The sequence below is a fragment of the Pollachius pollachius genome, assembly GCF_949987615.1.
Source record: "Pollachius pollachius genome assembly, chromosome: 2".
NCBI classification, from domain to species: Eukaryota; Metazoa; Chordata; class Actinopteri; order Gadiformes; family Gadidae; genus Pollachius; species Pollachius pollachius.
This window is the reverse complement of record NC_136935.1, coordinates 9,502,388-9,528,309: the sequence shown is the minus strand read 5'-3', so window position 1 is coordinate 9,528,309 and position 25,922 is coordinate 9,502,388. Positions and strand designations below refer to the sequence as shown.

The 25,922-nt window shown below is 42.5% G+C and overlaps 3 protein-coding genes across 5 annotated transcripts in view; 1 reads left to right on the top strand and 2 right to left on the bottom strand.

Annotated features, from left to right (window-relative positions):
* The first annotated feature begins 160 nt into the window (after nucleotides 1-160).
* On the top strand, nucleotides 161-5,331 carry LOC307070739 (transmembrane protein 150A). The gene is made up of 7 exons (XM_079729353.1): nucleotides 161-462; nucleotides 1,442-1,489; nucleotides 1,604-1,666; nucleotides 2,120-2,187; nucleotides 2,300-2,430; nucleotides 3,847-4,024; nucleotides 4,379-5,331. Exons 1-7 carry the CDS (start codon nucleotides 398-400, stop codon nucleotides 4,570-4,572), a joined length of 747 nt encoding a protein of 248 aa, XP_079585479.1. The 5' UTR covers nucleotides 161-397; the 3' UTR covers nucleotides 4,573-5,331.
* Nucleotides 5,332-8,163: 2,832 nt separating this feature from the next.
* On the bottom strand, nucleotides 8,164-16,897 carry eif4e1c (eukaryotic translation initiation factor 4E family member 1c). Its single transcript, XM_079758506.1, has 7 exons — nucleotides 16,838-16,897; nucleotides 16,008-16,093; nucleotides 14,315-14,410; nucleotides 13,968-14,031; nucleotides 13,470-13,583; nucleotides 12,234-12,373; nucleotides 8,164-9,738 (listed from the first exon to the last, which is right to left on the bottom strand). The coding sequence occupies exons 1-7, from the start codon at nucleotides 16,853-16,855 to the stop codon at nucleotides 9,624-9,626; spliced, it is 633 nt and encodes a 210-aa protein (XP_079614632.1). The 5' UTR covers nucleotides 16,856-16,897; the 3' UTR covers nucleotides 8,164-9,623.
* A 762-nt stretch (nucleotides 16,898-17,659) lies between these two features.
* tet1 (tet methylcytosine dioxygenase 1) overlaps nucleotides 17,660-25,922 on the bottom strand; it is a 33,234-nt gene continuing 24,971 nt past the window's right edge. For all 3 annotated transcript variants that reach the window (XM_079729157.1, XM_079729156.1, XM_079729158.1), the window contains 6 exons: nucleotides 25,701-25,851; nucleotides 25,032-25,121; nucleotides 24,201-24,338; nucleotides 23,717-23,893; nucleotides 22,434-22,569; nucleotides 17,660-21,076 (listed from right to left, as the gene is read on the bottom strand). In XM_079729157.1, coding sequence (XP_079585283.1) covers nucleotides 20,004-21,076; nucleotides 22,434-22,569; nucleotides 23,717-23,893; nucleotides 24,201-24,338; nucleotides 25,032-25,121; nucleotides 25,701-25,851 — 1,765 coding nt within the window. In that variant the 3' untranslated portion in view covers nucleotides 17,660-20,003. The remainder of the gene's footprint in view (nucleotides 21,077-22,433; nucleotides 22,570-23,716; nucleotides 23,894-24,200; nucleotides 24,339-25,031; nucleotides 25,122-25,700; nucleotides 25,852-25,922) is intronic.

The window sequence follows — 25,922 nt, the reverse complement described above, 5'->3', positions numbered from 1 at the left end:
TTATTCTGTAATTCTATAATGAATTAAAAACTGACGTAGCCTATTTATTAACTTATCAAAAAGCAATGAGAGAGAGAGAGAGAGAGAGAGAGAGAGAGCGAGAGAGCGAGAACGGGAGAGATGCCTCTCCCATTCAAGCCAAGAGGCGTTCTGATTGGCAGAGTAGCATAACTCGCAGTGAACAGGACTACTGCTCGTGAAGGAACAGGTGTCTTGTCTTCTTAGGGTCATTTTCCTCTTCTACTACACTGTTAAAGGTAACTTTTAGCTGTCGGGCTGCCAGGACTGGGAGATTCTACCAGCTGCAATTGAGGACAAGAGTTAAAGGTTGACCAGGATTATTGGCATCCCTGTTCATACATTACCTGCTGCTTTCTACAATCAACCCTGGTCCGGGATGATCTTCTGGATAATACTCCCCATCTCCCTTTCTCTAGTGTCCCTCATTGGAACGTGGAGTGTGTAAGCCTACTTTTTACCATTTTTACCAGTAATATTAATATTTACAAATATATATATAAATATATATATAATATATTGTAGAAAATGTAATATCTCATAGTAATACTCTCTAAAGTAGGCCTAGGCTAGACAGTGCATATTGGCCTTTATGTTTTCAACTGAGTCTAGCCTACATCTGGGGGGTTAGGGTTTCTTAAATTACTTTCCTTGTATTCAAGTTAAATCAATCCAAAGGCCTTGCATAACTGAGGCAGTAAACTATCTGTTGCCTCAAATTATTCTACTAATTTCATTTTATAATAATCAATAAGTATTATGCTTATTGATGGCTCTGTGTTGGCAATATCTGATATTGATAAACTTGTTCTCTGAAATATGTGGTTTAGCTGGTAGCAAAGGGTGTGGGAAGGAACTGAAAAGAAGGAATGAGCTTATTGCTTCTTAAACTGAGTCATACACGGTAGACACCTGTAAAGGAATCCCCTAGAATGAAATAAGGCTTTTGTTACAAGACACAATCATTACTGTCCTGAGATGATGAATGATCTCGATTTTTGATTACGTGATGCTGCAAATGATGTGCCATTGGCGGTTATTGTACTATTTATTGTACACCAAAATTACATAAAAAGAACATTTAATGAAGGAACAAAGAGAAACATTATTGGCTGTTTCCGTCACCCCCGCATTAGAGCAAAGCTCATGTTGAAGAGACAGAGGCTGTGGGTTAAGTAAGAGGAAACTTCCTCGATGAGAAGGGATTTTTCAACCGATTGTTTCAAACTGGCATGTCAAAAGAATAGTTTATTTGCGGCACATTTCCTTCGGATACCAGCCCTCTGCAGGCTAAACTACTTTATCCTATTATATTTTACTCATCAAAGAGGGTCAGGTTCTACCTGTTTGAACATTGCTCGAACACACAGTCTGACTGATGTCCCAGAAGATGAAAATGAAATGTCTCTCTCTTTCTTTAAAGATATGCCATCGCCGTTTACAACAACCATGTCTGCTCCCTGGGAGATTGGTAAGCTGTGTCTCTTGTAAAGAAAGAAAAAAGTCAAAGTATTTCATTCTTAATGTAAATGTGAGGCTTTCAACAGTGTTTCCCTCAATAAAACAATGTTGATATTCTGCTCAGGGGTGCTGCAAAATACTGCAATAAGAATGACTCCACAGAATGCTGTCTGGTGCCTACCATAAGGTAGCTATAAAAAACCTATACGGAACAGAGTTTCAAAGTACCTATAATCAACATATATACTGCACAGAGTTTCACGGTTGATATATTACCAATATAATACTGTAAAGAGTTTTCACTTAATATATTTTGCCAACATATACACTGCACAGGTTTTCACCTATATTATCAATTACATATGTACCTGGAATAGTTTCAGAGTTCCTGATATTACAGATACTACCAACATATATTCTGTACTGAGTTTCAGAGTAGGTTTATTACCGACATACTGCACCGATTTTCAGTTATATAACCACCACATGTACTATTTGGAGTTTCAGAGTAGCTAAATGACCAACATATATACTATAACGATTTTCAAAGAAGCTATACAGTAGCTATCTCGCAAACTATCCTACAACATACGTAAATCATTTGTAATTGAAAAATAAAATTTAAAAATGTCTCCCTTAGCTCAAGTGGAACCAGCTTGCCAGAAAACTCTCTTTTTTCTGCCATAATCAGCGGCGGGGCTTTTCTATGTGAGTTTCCAATTCCGCAACTGAACATTCCATTACACAGTATCTTGACTGAGATGAACATCGTAGCCATTAATCATAGATTCATCTTTCTAACTGTGGTTGTACCCTACAGTTCTGGTGTTCTCTGTCTTCCACCATGCCCATATCATGGAGAAGAACGCCAAGCAGGCGTTACTGAGCCGCATCGCACTGGTTTTCGGGATAGTGGCCGCCATGGGGGCATTTGCAGCAGGAAATTGTAACGTACGTACTTCCTTAAGACTTATAGGCAAAAGAATACTGTACAAATGGTCATAAAGGAAAAAGGGTTAGAACAGGAACAAGCAATGCATCTGGATAAGGGCACTTCGCTCCTGTGTCTGAAGAGCAAACAGAGGTGGGAAACTGTTTGTTCTATGTTATCTGTAAGGATATGGCTGAACCAAGGCTTGATATATAGTTTAGTTTATTTATTTAGTACATATTTACATCACTGGTGCAAGGAGGGAAGGAAACGAAGACCAATGGGCTTGTACAAGAGTTCCACCCCTTTCAATAATCACAATGAAATCAGTTTTAAAGGCTAACATATAAACTTTAGCAAATAAGGAGACAAATTACATAATTAATCAGAGTTAGATGTAAAAAGATGTGATAAATACATGCGGTACATAGAAGAAAGCTGTAGGGCAATGGAGAGGAAAGGCAGTGATTAGATGATTCATGAAAATATAAGATGTTTTTTAGGCTGCTTTTTAAAGAGTGGGTGGGGGATATGGATCTTAATAGGGGAGGTAAGACATTCCATAATGCAGGGTCTCTATAAGACATATTATATTGATGATGTGCTGTGCGTGAAGAGGGTAAAGATAGGTTATTATTATTGCTGTGTCTAGTAAGATATGAATGTACATCAAATGAGTGAGTAAAGAAAGTTTTAAAACTTTCAGGGAGATCTTGGTTTGTGTGAATAAACTTTAAACATAACGATAGAACACTATCAAGGTTTCATACAAAGAGCCTCGCACTACTTGTACTCAAAACGTCATAACATAGTGTTGAAGGGCTGTCAAAACATGGATTGTAAGTAAGTCAGTAGTCACCAACCTATCACAATCCCGCCAAACTTGTTGAGTAGGTGAAGTCAAAAGGACAAAGGTCTAGCGTGAAAAAAATTAAGAACTCTACGTACATAGGTTAATCACAACCAACCGAGTGCCCTTGTGCCTACAGTGCAGAAGTTTAAGAGGGCCTGAAAATATTGACCAGTAGATAACTGGAGAGTAATATAAATGCTCATAAATATCACTGTAATTTTGACATGTGCACAGAACTTGGTGTTTATGGGGAATCTCACATCAGTCCAAATAGTAAACTTGTTACTACAAGTATAATACAAACACCATTTTTTAAACATTTTCAGTTGATATTGTAGGGACCAGTTACCATGCAGTTCATAGCAACCAAGCTCAGATTGCCTAAGGGTTTCCATTCAAACTAGTTCCTAATAGGGCTTTTACACATGGCAAGTTGTGGCAATACAACGTTTTCTTTAGCCTAGGTTACGGTATAATTACGTTCAAAAAGGACTTTAAACTGTTATACTGGACTACCCCCATAGGCCTATCAGGCCCACCATGACAACACCAGACCAATCCTTTCTCTCTGTTTCCTTCACAGCCGGGGAACCTGCCCCTCTTGCATCACCTCGGAGCCGCGCTTAGCTTCACCTGCATCTGCTTCTACACCGTCCTGCTGACCTCACTCACTTGGAGGTGTGTGCTGACCGGATTTGAAAAATATCTCTACCCTCTTCGCATCATCTCCTCCGTGATTCAGATCAGCGTCACCATCGGCTGTATCCTCTCACAAGCCTGTTTCTGTGTCAAAAGAGTTGATGTAAAAAAGAAAAGTTGCATTTAAGACATTGAGGTGTTTTTTGATAGTTAGAGGTTGTTTGATAGTAAGAGGTTGAAGAATAGAAACTTAGCTTTTGACCTTCCAGAATAATATGATTTATTGTCAAGTTGGTTCATCCATACCAAGGGTAAGTGCTGTTTTTCCAAATGATAAGAAATTAGGAAAAAAAAAAAAAAGTATTAAACAAATTAATTTAAATAAAATATAGTGTGTGTGTATACATATAAATAGATAAATATTTTGGATCTAATATAAAAACAATGTATAATCCCTTAACCAACAACTGCTTCAGATAGCATACTGTTTGCTCAACCAGACTACAGGGCCATCCACCTCTCTGCTGTGTTTGAGTGGATGCTCAGCGTCAACCTGGAGCTGTTTGAGTTAAGCTACGTCGTGGAATTCGCCTACTTCTACTCCTGGATGTTGTCGAACCTGCTGGTCCAGCGCGAGGAGCAGAAACCCTTGATCTTACCGATGTCCTGATACAAGACGGACGCACCAACCAAACGAGACACACAGTGTCGGTCAGAGTGGATTGAATTATCGAGGCATCAGGATTGGCTAATAATTAGCTGCTATTTCTGTTTTCGGTTAATAGGCCTGGACTAGGCCTACTAACCACTCCTGGATTACACGCCCATGGGGTGCTTTGTAGTTGTATCAGTTGTTTCAATACTTTTCGTTCACTTCTTTCATTAATGTATGTATGCACGATAAGATGATTGTAATGATATGATTGTTCTCATGTTGGTGATCTGCAAACATTATTACTAAGATGGAATTTATCATGGAGCTTGATGTTGTATTTATTATGTTTATCAGTCTATGAGGCTTGGTGTATGGGGATTTTGTTGGGAGAACAAACAATTCTTACCCATCATGATGTACATGTCATCATGGGTATTTATTTAGAACAATTCTGATAGTATCCTACAGCCATGGAATATGAATTGTTTATCACTATTCTATGATATTTTGTACAAATTGTGAATTGATTTATATAACCATGTGCTTTTGTACTATTTATAATATGATGACTTGGTTTTTGTGCCAATCATTTATTTGTCGTTTCAAACAATACTCATAAGAGAAAGTGTTAGAACATTAGAACATTTCTGTCCTCAGAAAACCAATTCAAAATGAATTGATTGTCCAAGATCACTTTATCAATCACCCTGTTCTTAAATTAAAAGTGTGTGTGGGACCATCCTTGTGAAGAAATAAATTTTATATTTATTTGTATTACCGTTCACCCTCCTTGAAGACATCACATAGTTACACGAATATCATTAAATAAAGTGTTAGCAATAACCGGGTTACCCAAATGTTCTGATTCAGGCAGGTAGGCAAACGAAGAACTCAGCCATACATTTCTCTCTTGCGTCCACAGAATGAGTCACATCTTAAAGAAGGCCATCTCATATCACGTAATGCATCACACAATACACACATTATACAACGTGATGCTTCTAGGGTGACCACAATGTCACCCGGGAAGGAGAAGAACCTCTCGTGTTCTTGAGAAGCAGTGTGTGGTACGTGAGAGCTACAGCACCATCAGTGTTATGTCGTGGCAATCTCTTTATCAGATATTGTGTCCAGGACAGATGAGACTTCTAAATGCAAAAGAAGCACATAATAGAAAATAACCTATTTAATGTAGGCATAAACCAGTCTCCTCTCTAGCAGAGTGAGCCTAGAATACAGTTTCACAGTCTTTTAACTCAGTTTCCCCCCCTTTCTCACAATTCAATTGTCCTTACTTCATATGAAGGAAATGTTGACATAAAGGAGTTGTGCTCACATAGATAAGGAATGTCACTTCTTCCTTGAGACCAGTTCCCCCCCAGCAAAAGGTTAACCACAAAGGGGAACTAGAAAACACTAGTGAACAGATGGGGTGGCTATATAACACAACCTGAAGAAAAGCTAAAATTCTTAAAAATAAACAACATGTGGATTTTCCATCAGAGTTATTTGACCGATGACATCCCCTGACCTTCACGGCGACCTGTAGCAGCCTGAGACAAGTTAAAAATGTCAAGCAGGTTTGGGGCATTTCAAACCTGGGGCATGCCCGGGTTTGGGGCATTTCTTTGGTTACACCACTTCTACGGTTTGGGGCATTTCTTTGGTTACACCACTTCTCAAAGGCGTTCCTCTTTGCTTCAGTAAGTTTTTGAGAAGTCACTCCTGCTGGTGTAAGGCATTAACCCTGCTGGACCAACCTCCCAGCACCCAGACCAGCAGCTGCCTGCCCTGCAGTGGTTTTGTCTAGACTCACTTAGTAGGGGTGGACAGCAGCATTAAACATAATTGTGATTGGCCCCAGTGCAAACATTTTTTCTTGGGCCTCCCCGCAACCCCCACAACCCCCACAACCCCAGCCCGGGAATCTTTTCATAAGTGCCAAGGCCTGAGTGTAAATGCTCTTCCTCGTTGCTTCTCTATTTAAAGCATTGAGTTTGTCCCATTGCACTGCCCAGGTGGCACCATCAATACTTAGACCATTGGGGTTGGCCAGGTACGGCGACCCCCGACCCACAAAAACGAACTTTGTCCAAAGCCGCAGAAAATGCATAACAAATATCGCACTTCATAATCAGGGCGCGATTATGTGTAATCCTTAATCCAATAAAATGGGGCTGGCTGGCTAGATGTTGGCTGGAGGCTGGGGAGGGCTGGTTGGAGGGATATTGACTAAAGGTTTGGGAGAGCGGGCCGGCTGGATGATGACTAGAGGCCGGCTGGATGACTGGGGGCTGGCTGGATGATGACTGGAGGCTGGCTGGATGATGACTGGAGGCGGGCTGGATGACTGGGGGCCGGCTGGATGATGAATGGGGGCCGGCTGGATGATGACTGGAGGCTGAATGGATGATGACTGGGGGCCGGCTGGATGATGACTGGAGGCCGGCTGGATGATGACTGGAGGCTGGCTGGATGATGAATGGGGGCTGGCTGGATGATGAATGGGGGCTGGATGATGACTGGGGGCTGGGGCTGGATGATGACTGGGGGCTGGCTGGATGATGACTGGAGGCTGGCTGGATGATGACTGGAGGCCGGCTGGATGATGACTGGAGGCCGGCTGGATGATGACTGGGGGCCGGCTGGATGATGAATGGGGGCTGGGGCTGGATGATGACTGGGGGCCGGCTGGATGATGACTGGGGGCCGGCTGGATGATGAATGGGGGCCGGCTGGATGATGACTGGAGGCCGGCTGGATGATGACTGGAGGCCGGCTGGATGATGAATGGGGGCTGGCTGGATGATGAATGGGGGCTGGCTGGATGATGAATGGGGGCCGGCTGGATGATGAATGGGGGCTGGCTGGATGATGACTGGGGGCTGGCTGGATGATGACTGGGGGCTGGCTAGAGGTTGAAAGGAGGATGGGGGCCTGGTGTGTTCTACCTTCTTGTCTGGTCCCAGCCCATCTCTGAAATGGGCCGGACTGGGATGGCAGCAACTCATCTGGGGCAGGTGGGGACTCAGGCATGGTTAGACCCGTCTTCGACTTTACCGATTATGTCTGCATACAGAACAATGCAACGCAGAAAACTTGGCAGGGGCAACAGGTTATATTATTGGGAGGAACAGCTACCTTAGCAACTCTGACATTACATCAAAGTAACTTTAATCTATGTGATTAAACATTTGGCAGATCCTGTTTGGTTGGATACATAGAACTGTATGACGTAGAATGCTGCTAACTCAGGACAAAAGTAGACGTATGCCCAGGAAAACATTTGAGGCACCAATCACGTAAACATTGCCATGCCAGGCCCTACTTCTCGTTGAACATGGTGGGTGTAGTCACAATCTGCTGTTACACACGTACCTAGGCGTTGGCCAGTTGAAACTTAAGGTATTAGGAAGGTGCCTCGTAATGCAACAGATAAAACTTAGGAATGCAAACTGGTTGCACCATACTTTCCCAGTCATTGAAACAAAACTTGTTTCGACTACATCATGCAACACACTTGGTTATTACAAAACGGTATGTGAAAACTGACTCCCAGATTGAAATAAGAGACGCGTTTTTTTAATGCAAAGCACTTTACTTGAAAGAAGGTAATATACAACCTGGAATTACAGATAATAAAGATACATTATGAGCAATCGTTTCACAATGAATATCATCTCTCCATCGCAATCAATCCAGAGTAGTGTGACATATCTACAGTTTTGTTAGGAAGAAACAGTGAGAAGCACACCTCATTCTGTCCAGGCCTCTTAACTGTATGACACACTAAAATTAAATAAAAAAAAAAAAAGGTCTAGGAGTGGGAGTCCACAATGTTATCCTGATAACAAAACAAAATGTATATGAAAAAATGTTTTATGTGTATTTCAAACTAAGATTTAAGTATTTCAACTGCAAAGCATACATTATAAATAAATGTAAAGGGAAATTGGAGGCGAAAAACAAAACATCAATCAGGATATTACTACATGTCATATTCTACAAGTCCAGCATGGCCGAAACATCAATTGGGCTTTTTATATATTTTTTATTTCAAAACAGAATTCAGTGACCACTGCTGCGACCTCACAAGCCTCCAAGACCTGAGGCAAGCAGCTGCTTGCAAGCCCATAGCACAGACCAGTCTCACGGAAATACATGACACTGTCACGTCATTTAATCTACTCATTTGTGATCTGGGACATGTAATTTCATTTTTTTCCAGCCAAAAAGCATGAATTTCAAACTCTAAAAAGAACAGATGAAGCAGTTACCTTTTTATCCGTTGTGGTTTGCTTGCAGAGCAGCGCACCTGCATTAAATATATCTGAATTGTCGCAATTTCTCAGAATCAAAAGGTGAAAGTAGAAACGGGTGGCCAAAAGCTGTCATATTGTTAGAAATTTGTGTTTTGGCACGAACGAATTGAAATTACGCGTCCCAGACCACGAATGAAAAATTACAAATAGGGCATTTAGCAGACGCTTTTATCCAAAGCGACTTACATCGATTAATCCGTTATAATAAAATGAATAGATTAAGTGACGTGACAGTGGCACGTATTTCCATGAGACTGGGTTGCATAGCATGCTTTATCACCTCCAGATTAATTCAGTTAAAATTACCCTTGAAAATTTCAGTGAATGAAGTAAGACTCATGAAAACTGAAAAGAAAGAAAAAAAAAAATTCATAGCGCAACACAAAAAGGTTTAAAAATAAACTGATATATTTTTTTTCTTCAATCCATAAGTAAAGGGGTGGGGGGGGGAGGGTTTATCAAGAAAGTCTTCCATTGCCAAACATTCTCTTTATCTCACATCACAGCTTCCACTAAATAAAGTGATCTTTTATTCCCTTCTCGCCATTTGTAGTGAAAATGTGGCCAGAAAAACAATAGCCATGGGTCTGGGGAAGCTCCATTATGCTGCGATCCATTATGACCAATAAGTCTTGTTTAATAATAAAAAAAAAAGGACATTACAGCAGACCGTATGATAAACATGAGGATGTGGGTCGTAATTCTTTGATTAATTCTACTGCGAGTTGAGACGTGGGGATTTCTTCAAACAGAATACATATTCTTGGTGGTGGATCCACTCTTGCTGGATGTGTCGTCGTGTGACTGGTAGCTGATCAGGGGCTTGCTGGGAAGGCTCAGACGCTCCTTGTACCCTGCCCTAGGGTTGGGAGGGATAACAAGGGAGGATTAACATCATGTAGCTTCATATGTTAGCACACCATCTGGTGGCCTACCCACGTCTTCACCCTTTAGGGAATAACAACTACTGTGGAGTCCCGCATTAGAGCATTCCCTTCATTAGGGAATCCCACAAAAGTAATATATATATATATTTTTTTTAATCAAATTTGATGAAGGAAATTGACTTATGCAGAAGTTCAGGAATCGAAGGCTGAATCCAAAATGATTTTCTTTGAAACTAATCCTTTTCTATATACATTAAATGGTCTAGTGTGTATAAATTGGTAGCAATTAGTGGTGAGGGGTGAAGTTATACAGCGGCTGAATGCAGCGCTGACTAGGGATGGGGATCGAAACCCGGTTCTATCGAGGACCCGGTTCCACTTTTTTCAAAACCCGAAAATCATTAACGTTTGGGCTTATCGATACCACTATCGAGTGCCGTTGTTCATTCATTATTATTTTTGTCCCGTAGGTCCTGTAACATAATGTTGTGTCCCTCGAGTCGCGTCACGGCATTTAAATCAAATCAATCCAATCACTGCAGCGTGTCCACCAATGTTTTTGAATGGAATTGTAAGCAAACAGGTATCACAAGTAAAACAAGTGAAGTCTGGCAGTTAACTTTGCTCGCGAGGGTGGCTGAACGGGCGAAAATTCCTTATTGTAAAGGGGGGAACACAACCTCAGTGGCCAAGCACATTAGCATTGTGCATCAAATAAAGGCCAAATGCAGTACCTTCGACTGTCTCAGAGATGAAAAGACTCCTCCTGTCTCCTCCTTCTCCTGTCGCACCACAGACGGGCCCGTCTTAGTCATCCACTCAAACTACGAGCGGTAATCGCACACACAGACATTGTCGCTTGTCCCGTCAGTTAAAAATAGCAATCCAATTGTGAAATCGGTGTTGTAATCTGCAGCATACAAGCTAGTTATCTTAAAAAGTAAATAACGTTTAAGATGTGCTGCGTGATGATGTGTTGAGGTTGGCTCAGTAAAACGACTGTTAGGTTATCATGATGTGTTCAAATGTAACAGAGAAACGGTAAATTGAGTTTTTGGTGTAATACTGTCTTTTGGAGTAATACTGTATTACTCATGTTTCTGTATTACTAATACAGTTGTATAGTGCTCTAATCATTTTCATATATATATATAATTAAAACTACTGATGTCAATATTTATTAAGAATTACATATTTAATTTAAAATACAATTATTAATTTCCTAAATATTTTCTTCACTGAAAACGCGTTGTATTTCCACCAATTAATAGAAAAGTATTGATAGTGGTATCGATAAAGACTCGGATCGTTAAGGAGTATCGAAAATCGTATCGATATCAATTAATATTAATGATCCCAATCACTAGCGCTGATGGGAGTGTTCTCATTGGAATCACAACACCATTACGGCTCCAGTTAAGACCAACGTCTCAAAAAGGTGGTTTAAACACAGTGCAGTTTCAATGAAATTGCACAGCAGCACTGATGCTCCTCAGGATAAGAGTATGTGAACAAAACACACATGCACTATTCTGGATGACAGAGCACCAGATAAAGTAAAAACAATAATTGTAACTCGAGTAACTTAGCTAATTACCAGCCAGTTCTCATTAGTAGGTAGATATTTTGATATGGGGAGGAGCATGCGTCAGTTGTTAAAGCATTATATAATTTATTTCAAGTGAGTTCATCTTTTCAAATTAATGTACACAGATGGATGGTACGTGACAAATGACATCCCAATATGGCGACAAAGAAAAAAAAAGAGTGGGACCGAATGAGTTAGGGTGCCAGCAATGTAAAAGATGAAACTGTTTGAGGCTGTATGGATCAGAACTGGCCGTTGATTTTGATGGTATTTCGACAGAGTTAACCTCAAAGAAACTTGGAGTGCATCGCCATGGTGTATGGCACATTTAAGGAATACATTTCATTATAACACGACAGTTCTCCAAAAAAAAAAGCATCACAAATGGGTCGTAGCCATGGGGATAACACACATCACTTCTTCCAACAAACTATTTTTACAGACGATATATATAATTATTTTTCCTAGAGCAGTTTGTCCGTTCTGGGCTAGAGTAGGAACATGTCGCTTCAAAATTGGCATAGTCCGTGGAAGAGGACTCGTTCTCTATGTAGATATAAAAGCTCTTGTTCTACAGTTACGAAAATACAACCAGTCATTTTCATGGGATTATACAGCAATTCAAAATACTTATGAATATTATATTCCATTTCTGCCAAGTTTGTTCAGCTAGATCTGTGGTTTCTACCCACCAAACCTTAAAAGTCGACAAAACCAAGCCATTCTGCAACAAGCGTGTGTTGCTTGCTCTGTTCGGACATTCAAAAAGGTTTTTAAAATAACTTTATATGAATTGAAGAAGGATATGAACATAAAAGTACATTCAAACAGAACTGTTACCAGACAGAATAGATAATGCAAGTGTGGCGTTCCTCTTACCCTATCGTTATGATGGCATCCCTGTTTTGGCAGTTGCTGGTCCAAATTGCTATTTTATCCCCCTTGGGTCTGACATTGACCACAGCTCCACACACGTCTTCACTGGACTCGTCGAATGACTCGCCCACCAAACACAAAAGCTGCATAAGACAAACAACAAAAAAATTATTATTATTATTGTTATTCAGACCGACTTACAGTGTCAACAGCTATCATTCGTTTGCCTTTTATTCAAATTCCAGTCCAAACCCAATATCAAGTTTTTCAACATTGGGTAACAGATGGTGCTACTGATAAAAGGCACTAGCTCCCCACCCCCAGCAGATAAGTCCAGGGCTGAAATTCTTTCCCAGTACACCCCTGCATGCGACTGTAGAGTCCCACCCTGCCCCCCAACCTCTATGGGGGGCAGGGTGCTCGGCCCTCCAACACTGCTGCACTGTGCTGTGGCTGTTCTGAGGTGGCGTACTCAAACTGACTGGACAAACTGATCAGAGGCCCAGTTCTGCTCTGGGAGTGGAATTGGACCCACTGGTAGTTGTCAGAGAGGAGGATGCTGTCCAAACTCCCCTCTATCCTTGGGAATGACTCCAACCCGCTCCGCAGAGCGCTGTCTGAACAGAGGAGTACGTTCAGCCACAAACCCATGGCAATGAGGAGTCCTTTACAGCGCCACAGGAAATCCTTCAGTCCTGTGGCAATCATTCTAACTCGTCTCACTACTAGAGAGGAGTCACTCACAACTCTGTCCATTTAACGTAAGTCACTGAGAGCCAAGCCATTTTACTTGTACCTTAATAACCTGTGCAATATGCCGTCAATATACCCAAGAAACTTTACTTTAGAGTCACTTAGCTTCAACTACACATATACTTTGACTTGATATACAAGCATATTTTATTATAATTCTGCTGTTGGGTAAATGCATATTTTATCTATTAGAATATTTATACTGAAGCTGAATGCGTCTTTATATTGACAGTTGTGTTCCATTTTCTTCAGTGTTTCTGGATTGAACTGAGCAACTGACGTCATCAATAAGGTCAGCTGTATCTGTGATGAATCTTAGGCCTGGGCATACACCGACCTACAAGTGTGTCAATGCATTCACTGGTTTATTTCCAATATACAGTTAGTGGAATTACAATGACGTTCGTGGAAGCGCCACATCGGGGTCACGGGCCAAAAAGAAAGACTACAGCCCTCAGGTACAAAACGTGGCGGGCTTCACAGTACCGTCTCCATCCAGTAGCGGTCCAGGTCGTTGTGTCTCTGCTGTTTGTTGAGGGTCATGAGCCACCTGCCGCCCAGCTTATTCCGGTCGTCCTCCCACATTGGCTTGATGCCATCCTGGGGGAACAATGGCAGAAACAAAAGAGGCTGTGAACGAGGGCCCGGTGGTTGCACCCAGTGCTCTGGTGTCACCCCCGCCCGCCGGACACAAGCGGAGAACACATGTTCGCTTCACGCCGAGCCAAAACCACACCCAGAGGGGACATGGGACGCGTTGATTTACCAGCATCCGACGGGCCTTTTGAATGATCCATCGAGACACAAGAGGCTCATATGAGATTATACAAGATAACATTAGTCATCTGCATACATGGCATTCATTTCAGGTGATTTGCATTTTAATACGTTAAAAATATGAATTTATTTTAAATAGAACAATTGAAGTACCTTTTGAAAGAGCCAAATGTTTAAATTGAGGGTTAGGGTCGTCACATTCCTTACCTTAAATAAGCAGTAATCACAGCCAAAGCCCAGTTTGCTCGGTTGCTGTATGTGATTGTATAATCTGTAAAAAATAAATTGGTTTGTGGTATGAGAACAAGTCTTGAGTTAAACCCAGAAGTGTAAAACGCCTATCAACCTTTATTAGTAACATCTGCTGATTATCCGCATCAAATTAGTTTTTTTATAGAAAGTATAATATCATGTCTATTCATAATATGCCTAGAAGATTGTGAATGGGATAAATATTTATCTTCATCAGTAAATGTGTTCCAACACATCTATGATACGATGACGATCCAACAAGGCTATACCTATACCCTCTAATCATGCGTTCAAACACTTACGCCCAGAAGTCTTCTACGGTGTCAAACTTGGAGATGAGACGCAAGTTCTCCGTCCAGCTTTTGCTCTTGTCATTTTTGAAGTACCATAGTGCCCATCTGTACAAAAGAGAACAGAACGAACGGCCATCAACAACATAGTCACACTCATGGGATTTAGCAGAGGGCATGTGCATTTATTTACTTATCATTGATTCCATGTTTTTGACAATATATCTTTGTGTGCCATGTAATGAAGGGCCACCTGGATATCTCAAAAGCTCTCTGATGTGTGTCTGAGTGCTGCGATACACATTCTGACAATGAAGAATTGCAGCCTCAATAGAACTTGTGTGACCTTTATGCCACAGCTACTGAAGACCTTAGTCTGTTAACATGTGTCCACCACAACACAACACATAACGTGAATCAGGAAAACAAAGCCTGGTCCATCACAGCCTATAACCATATAGGGCCTATTTCCCTGGCCAATACAAACCAGCTCTTTAGAAAAGATCACGCATCAACACAGAATAACAGAATCACGGCAGTCGCCATGACCTACAAATACACCCACCGATGGTTTATGAGAGGTGCCATCATACTTTTAACTTGAGTAAGGTTCAGCCAGTGAACCAGGGTCAAGGATAGCTTTGTGACATAAGCTAACCCCTTAGCTAACCAGGTCGTATTTTACATTTCAAAATGAGGGAACCCACAAATAGTCACTGTAAACCAAACATACAGTTCAGACAAAAATCTACAAAAATGAAGATCCCAGTATTAAAAAAACACAGTCACATATTCAAATATTTGGATACCCTTTATACTTATAAATCTTCCAGTAATTTCACTAGTACCTTCAATGGTTAGCCCCAACATAGGACTACAGCTAAGAGTATTTCAATACAATTAAAGCTTGGTGCACTAATGTTAACATTTCACAATAACACTAACCCTTCACGCTAGTCAGCCTTTCTTAGCGTGTTTTAGCTCAATGACATTGTGTTCTTGGCGAGGCGCTCCGCTAATTGATCCCATACGGGTATACAGTTTATGATTCAAGTCATACTAAATAATTAGCTCCGATATACTGAATCAACCTCTACCACTTACTACTATCACCACCAACAGCCTGACAGATCTAAACACATCATTGCACAACACTGAGGCCTTAAGTTTTCCGGTTTAAAGCTCATGGAAAAGACAGATATGAAAAAACAAACAACTTAACTAGATAAGACTAATGACGTCACAACCAACAAGGTGGAGGGTTTAGACAAAGTGTACGAAAGTAAGTTTCTATGTATTTTTCTGCAACAAATCTTAAATCTTCTATTAAATGTAGACATGGCAATAAGATGTTAGATCATAAAAGATAATTTTTGATTTGAACAAACAACTCGATGTTAGACTATGTAATTTATTTTAAGTACAAAGTGCAACAAAATAAGTCGTATAGCCAACAGCAAATATTATACATGTGTGTATATGGTAAAGCGAGCTTGGCAGATGTGGTAAATATAGTACTGGAAGTGGGCACGAACAAATTGATAATATGATAAGAAAAGTCAGGTGTAAAATGTCTAGCAAATCTAAACGATATTTTTGAATCATTTAAAAATAAATAAAAGAAGAGTCATAACAGTAAACATTTTCAGAATGCAGATGCATGCAAAATGTTCCTATGTAAACAACGTAGGGTCGGAATTCATACTTGTTTTGCAAAGGATGCTTGATATACTCATCAGAACTCGGCAGCACTGGAATCTCAGGTTGGGGCTCTTCAATATCAGCTGGTTTCTGATAATCAAGTAAAAGTAAAGACCAAATGTCCGGTTAATAATCAAGCTGTCACTTAATGCTGACCGTATGTCCCATCTGTTACCGGGTATTTCAGCTCGACTAAAACCGAAAAGGAAAGAGTCCCGATCCTTCCATTAGAGTCAACGATTCCATAAGGTGGTTAGCTCTGGAGCAAATTAATGCATATAAAAGCCGACAAAGCCGATAATGTCTTCATATGTCCAATAACCGCCGTCTCTTCCTTTAGACCAAATAAGGCTTTAGGCAAACTCGCTAGCGTTGGTAGGTGAAGTAAAAGCAATCGAAGAGGTCGGAACTAGGCTAGCGTCGGCATTAGCAAACTCGCTAGTTAGCACTGGGACACACGTGTCTACGTGTGTCAACGTGATTGAAAAATTAAATAATATGATCGATTGTGATACATTGGTGTGTGTTCTTTCTGAATACACAATAAAATCGCATTATTGTCACACTTTAAAAGGGATCAATGAATGGAGTAAGAGTCCCTCCCTGCCAACAAAGTGAGGCAACGCCACCCCCCTACCCATCACATTGCTAACGCTAGCTTGACCACACACGGCAAAACCATCGGCTTATTATTCCATACCAAATTCGTAAAATTACCCCCAAACTAAGTTAACGGCACGGGAGTATAACTAGGTAATAAAGAAACTCAAAAGAAGCGTTATCTTTCCGTTTTCGTCAGCCGAAATGACAGCTATTTCTAGTTATCTGCCTTACCGGCTCGGATGTCGCCATCTTGACAGTAAAGTCTTTCTGCTCGTTCAGTGCTCATGCATCACCAACCACCACTCACACACGTACGGTGGCGCCGTGGCTCAAAAATATCGATTCGATATGACAAGAAATAATGCAAGAGCTTATATACAGCGCGTGTAAGGCACAAATGTTGCACCATTTAACTGACTCGTGGTAGAGTACCAAAGTAACCCTCTCAAAGTTCACAGAATTGAATGTGTATTCGACAAAGGGAGGGAGAGATATAGAATGAGAAAAATAAATAAGACAAGGCAGGGAGAGAGTTAGATGTCTGCTGACTATGCAGCTCTTTCATTCTTGTGACCTCTCTCACCGATTAAAGTAAAATGGATGAAGGCTTCGGTCATGGGGTGTTTGCGGAATAGGATTTTAGTGATGGACATCTGTAAAGCATTACTACGCGTTACATGTTCCTCTATCTCTTCTTCAACTGGTCCCGGAGCATTTAAATTTTTTAGTACAGTAGGCTATTAGTTCAAGAGTGTTGTTGGTAGTTTAGCAGTTGCTTTTCTGCCTTCCTAGGCTTGTATGTTCAATGCTGTTGACCAATTATTTGAACCGCTCACCATGTTAGAGTAAAACAAGGTATTGAAAATTCTTTATTCTTAACGTTTTTGATCATGGGACTATTGTTACAAATGCATTCCACTTAAATCAATGTTGTGGTATCTGGAAGCCTAAAATACAACTGATATAACACTGCTTTATTATTAGAAAGCTCAAAGCCGCAGTCTCTCCCACAGTCTCCCAGAAGTAAAAAGGTAAAATAAAGACGATTAAAGGTCCAAAATATAAATATGTCTTTATTTCACAATCCCAAACAGATCAGCCATCCATAAAATGAATGCTTGTCTCTTTTTTACAAGTCTAAATGGATATATTTTCAGCAAGTTACAGTAATTCAATTTGAAAATAAGCAATCATCCATTGTCTACACACCATTAACAGTACAACAAAGAACCTGGTTCACATACATAATTACACATCTTATAATAAAAACTGATTTCTAAATGCTGGTGCTTTCCGTTAGTTCCTTATTGGTACAGTCAACAGGTAGGGCCTTTGTGTGTGGGAAGTTGAGAAAATAATCCACATGAACATTTACAACCTGTCCAATGTGGTCGCATCTTTCTCTCTAAAATGAGCTGACTCAAAATGAACTTGACGAAAGAAAAATAAAGGTTTACATTCATTGCATTATTTATGTATTCAGTGATTAGGAGTTATACATGTTGCCATAAATAGCACCCAGTTGAACATGATTTATTTTCGAGTTTGGTTACAAGTGGAAGACTTTGGAACCTTTAAAACATAAAAAAAAAAAGATCTTGTTTGTTTAATCAGTGTTTTCCCCCCATGGAGAAATGAAGGTAGAAATAAACAAAGCCATATAGGATGTACAACAGCTTTGAAAGTATGCAGAGACTCTATCCATATTAGTTGCAACAGTGTATACTAAGAGCACCATACGTTCACGTTTAGAGAACACAAATGGGTAAAGTCACTGAAAGCACCTTGACGCCACATTCCCATAGCACCAAAACAATTCAATGTCTCCATAGGAAATGCATACATCTCGTCAATACCCATTCAACTTTTCATTTGCAATACTACTGCACTGTATTTGAAATGTCATTAGTGATGATAATCTATAATCGTCTTTTATTAAAGGGTTATTATTAACAATTCTGCTGCTTCACCCCATGAACACCAACCCTGTATGTCTAACGCAGGCGCATTATTGAAGTAGAGAGCAGAATTTCCTATGGATACTGTATGATTATGACATCGAGAGATAAATCGTTTTTTTGATTTTGCATTCATCGATGAAGTCATGTATTCAAGTTTAACAACTGGCTATAGCTTTTCTAGACATTTGAAACTCTAGCAGGAGAAGTGGTCTCCTAAGCACCAGTAAAATGTACAGTTTATGCCATGATTGTAAACAACATGAGTCCTATGACCTTGTTTCCTATGCAATCACTAGGCGAAACCAATCATTACCGATCGTGAACATAAATGCTAAAAAATATATGCACCTCATCTTTGAAACATACTTAACTGTGGATGACACTGAATTTTCATAGACATGATTGCAGTTTTGTAATATAGTGTTGTTCAATTCACTTGCAGAATTTCTAATCAGATCAACGTAGAAATATTTTAAAAAGAAGAGCAGTTTTATCTATGGCTATGTCATATATATATATACTGTATATATATATATATATCTGTACATACATAAGTATAGGCCTATGGACCGGGGTCCCTCTTTCAAGTTAGGTCTTAGAAATTAAAATCTCCTTAATATGCCATAAAATATGTGTATTCCAAATAAAAGACAATCGAGAGTTGTAGAAACAAAGCGAGCAATCACAAAAAACTTCCTTGAACTGAAGCAAATGATTGGACGAGGGCAACGTAAAAATAACGCTGACATCATCTGTACTGAATGGATGTGTGTCATTATTCTCAGTGTCATACACGCTGATGAAATGGGTTTGATGTAATGTGTTCGTTTGACTAAAATGTGTCGCTGCATAAGCCAACGCGAGCCACGTGGTTAAAGAGAGCACCTCTTGATGGAACCGAGTGCAGTAGACCTGCCCTCGTACTCTGTCTACGTTCAATCAGATCGCGTATTGACCCGTGGGTAAATATATAAACTTTGCAGTAAACAACAGGTTTAACACCAGAAATTAAATAAAAACTGTCATGATCAGAATAAATAATCACTTTTTTTGTTCTTAATCTTGTATATAAAAACCAGTTTAAAAACATTTAAAAAAATTCTTGAAAGCACCATCCATTATTATTTTTTTACAATAAAAAAGAACACAAAACTCACAGTTTAAAATCCCCACAAACTTTGGTCTTTTTCTCATCACTTTCAAGGCAAGAGATGAGAAAAGACTACAAAATAACATGTTAGAAAAGCACGATAAAAGTGACATAAAAGTGAAGAAGTAGACGTTTTGGAGTTGAGGTAAGGCAGAAGCATGGGGTGTGTAAGCTTAATCATTCTGATCTGACTGTGAGTGTGTGTCTGGGCGCGTGTTTGTATTTGTGTGTGTGTGTGTGTGTGTGTGTGTGCGCGCGTGTGCGTGCGTGTGAGACAAACACACCACTAAGTCCAGCGGTTGTAGGGTCCCGTTACGTGGGTGAGCGCGTACGGGGCCACGGTGATGACTCCGTCCCGCGGAAGTGTCCAAGCCTGTCGGGTCGGCACCTTGGGCAGCCTCCTCTTCTCCTCCTCGCCCTCCCCCTCCTCCTCCGGTCCTCCTCCTCCTCCTCCTCCTCCTCCTTCTCCTCCTCCCCTCATCCCTGCCTCCCTTTCTGCCACCCCCAGCCTCATGGCCTCTTCCTCCCTCTCGCGTTCCCGCTTGGCCATCTTGGCGTCCCACATGGCCATGCCGTGGCCGGGCTCGTTCAGGGACTTGTGCTGGTAAAAGACCAAGGAGATGCGCGTGGGGTGACTGCGGTCGGGCCGCAGGATGGGCGTGGTGGCGTGGAGCTCCCGGCGGGCGCACTCGATCAGCACGGAGCCGTGCGACGGCGCCACCGCCACCCCGCCGATGTCGTTGTCCAGGAAGTTGTGCTCACTGTCCGACCACACCTCCTCCTGCTTCAGCTCCTCAGAGGTGTCGGGCGGCTGCGGGAAGGGCTGCGGCGCCAGGCCGTGACCCCTGACCTCTGGGCCGTGGCCCGGGGCGCCCCCGTTGAGCCCGTTGAGTCTGCTGTAGAGGCCCTCTGTGATTGGCTGAGGGGAAGGGGATGGAGAGGCTGCGCCGTGGCCGGGATGAGGGGAGTAATGGAGCTCGTGGGGCTCGGTCTTAAACCCGCGGGGGTAGTCGGGGTGACCTTGGTGGGGGGGTATGCGATGCACCGGTACAGACCCTGAAGAGTAACCATTCACCGCCTCTCCGTTTGTCCTGTGTTGGTGGATGGCCCCGTTGTGTCCGTAGTGGGGGCCAGGCGGGAGAGAAGAATGGGGCGAAAGTGCCTCTCTCCCTGGGTGGACCCCTGCACCCGGAGAGGGGTAGTTGCTGGTGCTCTGGTTGTAAGTGCTGGCATGGTTCTGCTCTGTCTGGTACTTTCCTGTGCTCGGAGGTCTGGCAGGCAGTCTGTAAGAGCTGTAGGCGCCCTGAGGCTCCGCTTTGAACGCCGGAGACGGCTGCTCTGCTGAAGTGCTTTTGAAATCTAGGGTGGATTCACAGACACAAGGAAGCAATGCTTCAGCGGTTATTCAAATTCAATTCATTATTCAGTGTATTATTTATCACAAGCAGGCTGTGCATGATTTTTGTGTTGGATCTGTAACTCATTTTATTATCGAATGTGTTGTACAACCTTTTGTAGAGTAAAATTGTTTTTACAAAGCAAGAAGAAAAATAGCTGGCAAAATAGCAGTGATAATACATAAAATAAATAATAGCAAAGGAAGAATTAGTATGAAAGTAAATATGAAATATATAAAATAAAATACATGACGTCAGCATCGTCCGTAGTGAACACTTACATGACACCAACCAAAGACGGATAGATATGACCACAAATAACATTCAGGGTTTATATTAAAACAATTTCTTAAGGTACAGCCACACTGAACGCGTTACGCGCGTCAGAGGCGTTGAAAATCTGCATTTTTGCATAGGGAACCATTGTTTTAGGCGCGTAGATGCGTTACACGCATCTACGCGCCTAATGCGCCTAACGCGTTAGACGCGTTTTAACGCACCCAACGCACCAACGCGCCCAACGCACCAAGGCACCAAGGCACCCAACGCACCAACGCGCCCAACGCACCAAGGCACCAAGGCACCCAACGCACCAACGCGCAGAGTACAAAAAATTGAACTTTTGACGCGCCTACGCGTGACGCTTAGCCGCGATAGCCAATCAGCGTTGAGCTTGACCCGATGTCACTGGCAGAGAGACGGAGGACGCACAGAAGCAGAAAGAACATGGATGACCAAGTCATCCTTTTAGTGTGTGCTGAAACGATGAGGAGGTGGTGAAACTCACACAGCTGTGAGTGCCTACGGAGGATGTCATGCACTAGAGTTTAGATTCTCTGCCCGAGCCCGAGCCGACCCGCCGTCCGGGTCGGGCCGATATTTCCCACCACTATCCTCGGGCCGCGACGTCAACGTCTTTGGCGGACTATTTCTCTGCTAATCAACACTACGAATGCTGGTAACGAATAAATTGTAAAAAGACACACCATGTGAAGCTATTTTTTCGTTTTGGCAAGTAGCCGTGTAATAAGCGGGATAATGTATAAGAACGTCGCCGGTCATTATCGAAAATAAGCCCCTTCAGGGCGAAGCAAGACACCTCCGCTGGGCGGGCTCATCTAGCTGCGTAGGCGCGTTGAACCATCTTTGTGACACACAACGATCAAGCGTCAGGTTAGGCACGTTACGCGCGTAATCGTACGGGCGTAACGCGTTCAGTGCGGCCGTACCATTAGACGGTAGGTTTTTCCCACTCTGGGAATCTGGACCCTGGAGGTCAGCGTGTAAGAACCAAATTACAAGAGAAAGAGAGCCATTACCTTTGTTTGGAGTCTCACATTTCCCCTTCCCTGCCGACTGGGCCAGCTTCTTCTCCAGCTTGTCCGCCTGGGCCTTCACACGAGCCTCCTCTCTCCTCTTGCGGGCTGACTTCACCGGCTCGGCCAGCAGACGCACCTGGCGGAACCAGCACAAACCATTTAGCCAAACCTGTAATAATTACCGTATGTACGGGCAGGCCTTCCATCCACTGTGGCTATTGTTGCTTTGTTTGCGCTTCGGCTCTGAACCTAAACCCAGATTTAGCTGCTGGCGTTTCAGTTTTTCCGAATTTCCTCAAACATTTAAAGGGAAAGTTCAACATCATCGGTGTGCGTGATCTGAGATCACGCAAGTCTTTGAATGATGTATTGAAACCGAAACAATTTTGTTATGAAATGCCTGAGATCGCTGCACAATTCATTTCAAGGTCTATTATACTACTAACAATGTGTTTATAATTGTTAAAGATTTCTCACACGCTATCCTGCTTGGTCTCTTCCTTATGTGCTCAAGTGTGGGATTTTCCTTTGAGTTCACCCTGAGAATGCCTCTGGATGTAGACGGCAGTAATTACATTGGCGTTTCCCCTTTCTAAATGACCAGTCAATTAAATGGAGTTGCATTGCAGTAGAGTGGGAACCAGATGATTCTGTGAGCTCATGTTTCATTTGCTCTGGCATATGCGTCTGTCCCACCTCAAGTACAGAGAGATTTCAAGAAGTTAGCCTGGGTCAGGCCATCACAACCGTTATCTTATAATGGTCGGGTTGGATACGATATCTATATAGAGGATGGCCAATGGGCGGGCCGTTGAGGCATTTTGAACACCAACCAAGATGGCTGCGGCTGATGGGTCTTCCATTTTTTAACTCTGATTGGTTGCAGGTCTGTTCAAATGTGTCCAGAGGCGCTTTGGTCTGTGCCCGTTGATAACACGCAACACGGAAGAGGTTCCAGACTAACACGCATTTGCAAATTGGTCTGGCAATGTCGGGCTAGCATTACGCTGGTTCTTAAACAGAACCCCTTTAGTTGTTCTTCATCTGGGGAGGATGTAACCAACATGTCTAACTTCCTATCCCTGTCTCATTGAAAAACATGGCAGAATCACAGTTGTCATAATAACTATATAACTAAGTAACATTCGCGATATCAACACTAACTTTGAGTTAGGTCTGGAGGAGTGCGAGATACACAGGGGCTGCAGTCGGCAGTATACGTTCCCTGGTGAGGGTCCCAAGTCCTCTACATAGGGACACCAGGGACACTGGGCTTTACATACCTCTCTTGGGAAGGCCGACAGCACCTGCAGGGCCCCGGTCTGGATCTTGTTCCACTGGCCCTCCACCCGGCCGAACTCGTCCCGCTCCGACACCTTGTACAGCGGCAGCACGTGGAGCTGCTCGTCCTCCGGGATGTTCCGCACCGCCCGGTTGTCCTCCCTGGTTAAAGTGCATACCTGCACACACACAAGTTGAATGGGTCAGCCAGAGAGCATGAAAAAGTCACAATGAGCATTGAGACCCTGAACTAGTAGTGGCTATGGGGTTCGACTCACAGTCGAGACAACTGGGTTCGATACCCAATGTCTGCGGCCCACCGCTAAGCATCTTTGAGCAAGATAACCTCACCCCTTACCTGTTCCTTGATGTTCTTCATCTGAATTCACTCAAAGTTGCTTCGAATGCAAAAGTAAATGACCATTAATACACAATACATACAACTCCGTAAACAATGAGTGTGCACGGTGTAGCCCATTAGCGTACCACAGTGCTGCCGTTGTTCATGTTGTGGATGTCTTTGTGAGCATGGGCGCAGAAGTCAACGCAGGCCGTGACCCCGGAGAAGGGGCGTCCCTCCCTCAAACCCAGCCTGCAATCGGTTCCTGCCTGCTCCTGATCCACCTTGCACACACACACACACACACGCACACGCACACACACGTAGACACGCACGCACACACACACACACACACAGAAGGAGAGATTATTTGTGTGTCATCGTGTCAGCACCAAGTAAGGGGGCCTGCTCATACAGGTTGAATCATCATAGGAGGCTTGAAGTCCATGATGAAAAGTGCTGAAAAATCCTGAAAGAGAAGATAGTTAAGCCCTAAATGATGATTACTATTATGGGGTTATTTGGATGTCTGCCGTACCCAAACGACAGCCATGACCGCTTGTTTGTGTTGCCCTGGTGAAAAAAACCAACTTGTAGTTCATCTGATGGCCTATAGATGGCTCACGGTGGTTGGATGCAAAAAGTCCAGTCTTCACTATAAGCCAAGGAGAAAATGGTTCATTCTTGAAATACAAGCAAATTAATATTTGTTGGTTTGGTTAGGACCTAAGTTCATCTCCATCTAATACATTTTTCGATGTCCCTTTTTATTTCATAAAAAAGTTATTAAGATCTGATATGAATGAGTTTTGGACATAAACTACTGCAAGGCGGTATTAAAATCCCCACAAATACCTCAAATATGAATATGATTTAATGCCCATAACAAGAAATCGAAGGCTGCATCCAGTAGTGTGTAAACCAATGGGTTCGGTCACCAGCGCTACGTCCATATTGAGTGTTGTCTGTGGCCGTACCTGATTCTGAAAGGCCTCGGGAGCCAGTCTCTGGTAGACGGGCGCCAGGTCGGTGGCCAGGTTCTGCAGGTTGCGCTCCAACATCTCCTCCTGATCGATGAACACGAGAGCGCATGATGAGTTCATTTCCTCTTCTCAGTGATTGCGTTGTAATTACATCTGCTGAAGTGGTGCCCAGTGCCATCACCGGCCTCAACAAACTCACGCCCTGACGTCTTATGTGCTGCATTTTGTTCTCTGTGTCATTCATGTGCTATGTGACAATATTGATTCTAATGAAATGTAATGTAATGTCATCTTATGTTTGCCCTTGTCTGTATATAGAGGACATAAATTGGAGGAATAGGCAAAATAACCTTTTTAAAAACATTACTATTGACCTAATGCAGGCACAGAAAGAGGATGCAACACTGTGCATCGGAATGGAAGAGGCAGTGTAAAAGGGAATACAACTATTTATAATACCCTAATTCTAAATCTCTCTATTTCCACTATTAAAAATAAAATAACTGATTCATATGTAAGAAATAGCCTTTGTTCACATGGACAGGAAGTTCACATGACTGCAGGTTTCCCTTCCTCTTCATGGTTTCATTGTACGACCGTTCTTGAGTCAGCAGTAAGGGACAACACGTGGCAGGTCAGCGTAAGAGCAGCCCTTTTCTGTACCTGGTTCGGCTCGTCTCCCAGCAGACGGAACTTGCGGGGGATCTTGCTGCGGGCGAACTTGCAGCCGTTGAAGTACATGCTCCAGGAGCAGCCGAAGGAGAAGGAGGCGCCGCAGGTCTCTGGGTCCAGACCCTGGCAGGCACACGTACGGCTGGGGAGCAGAGGACACGCAGGGGGGGGTCAGGGGAGGCTTAGACGTATCAGGGAGCAGGTTTTTAGGGG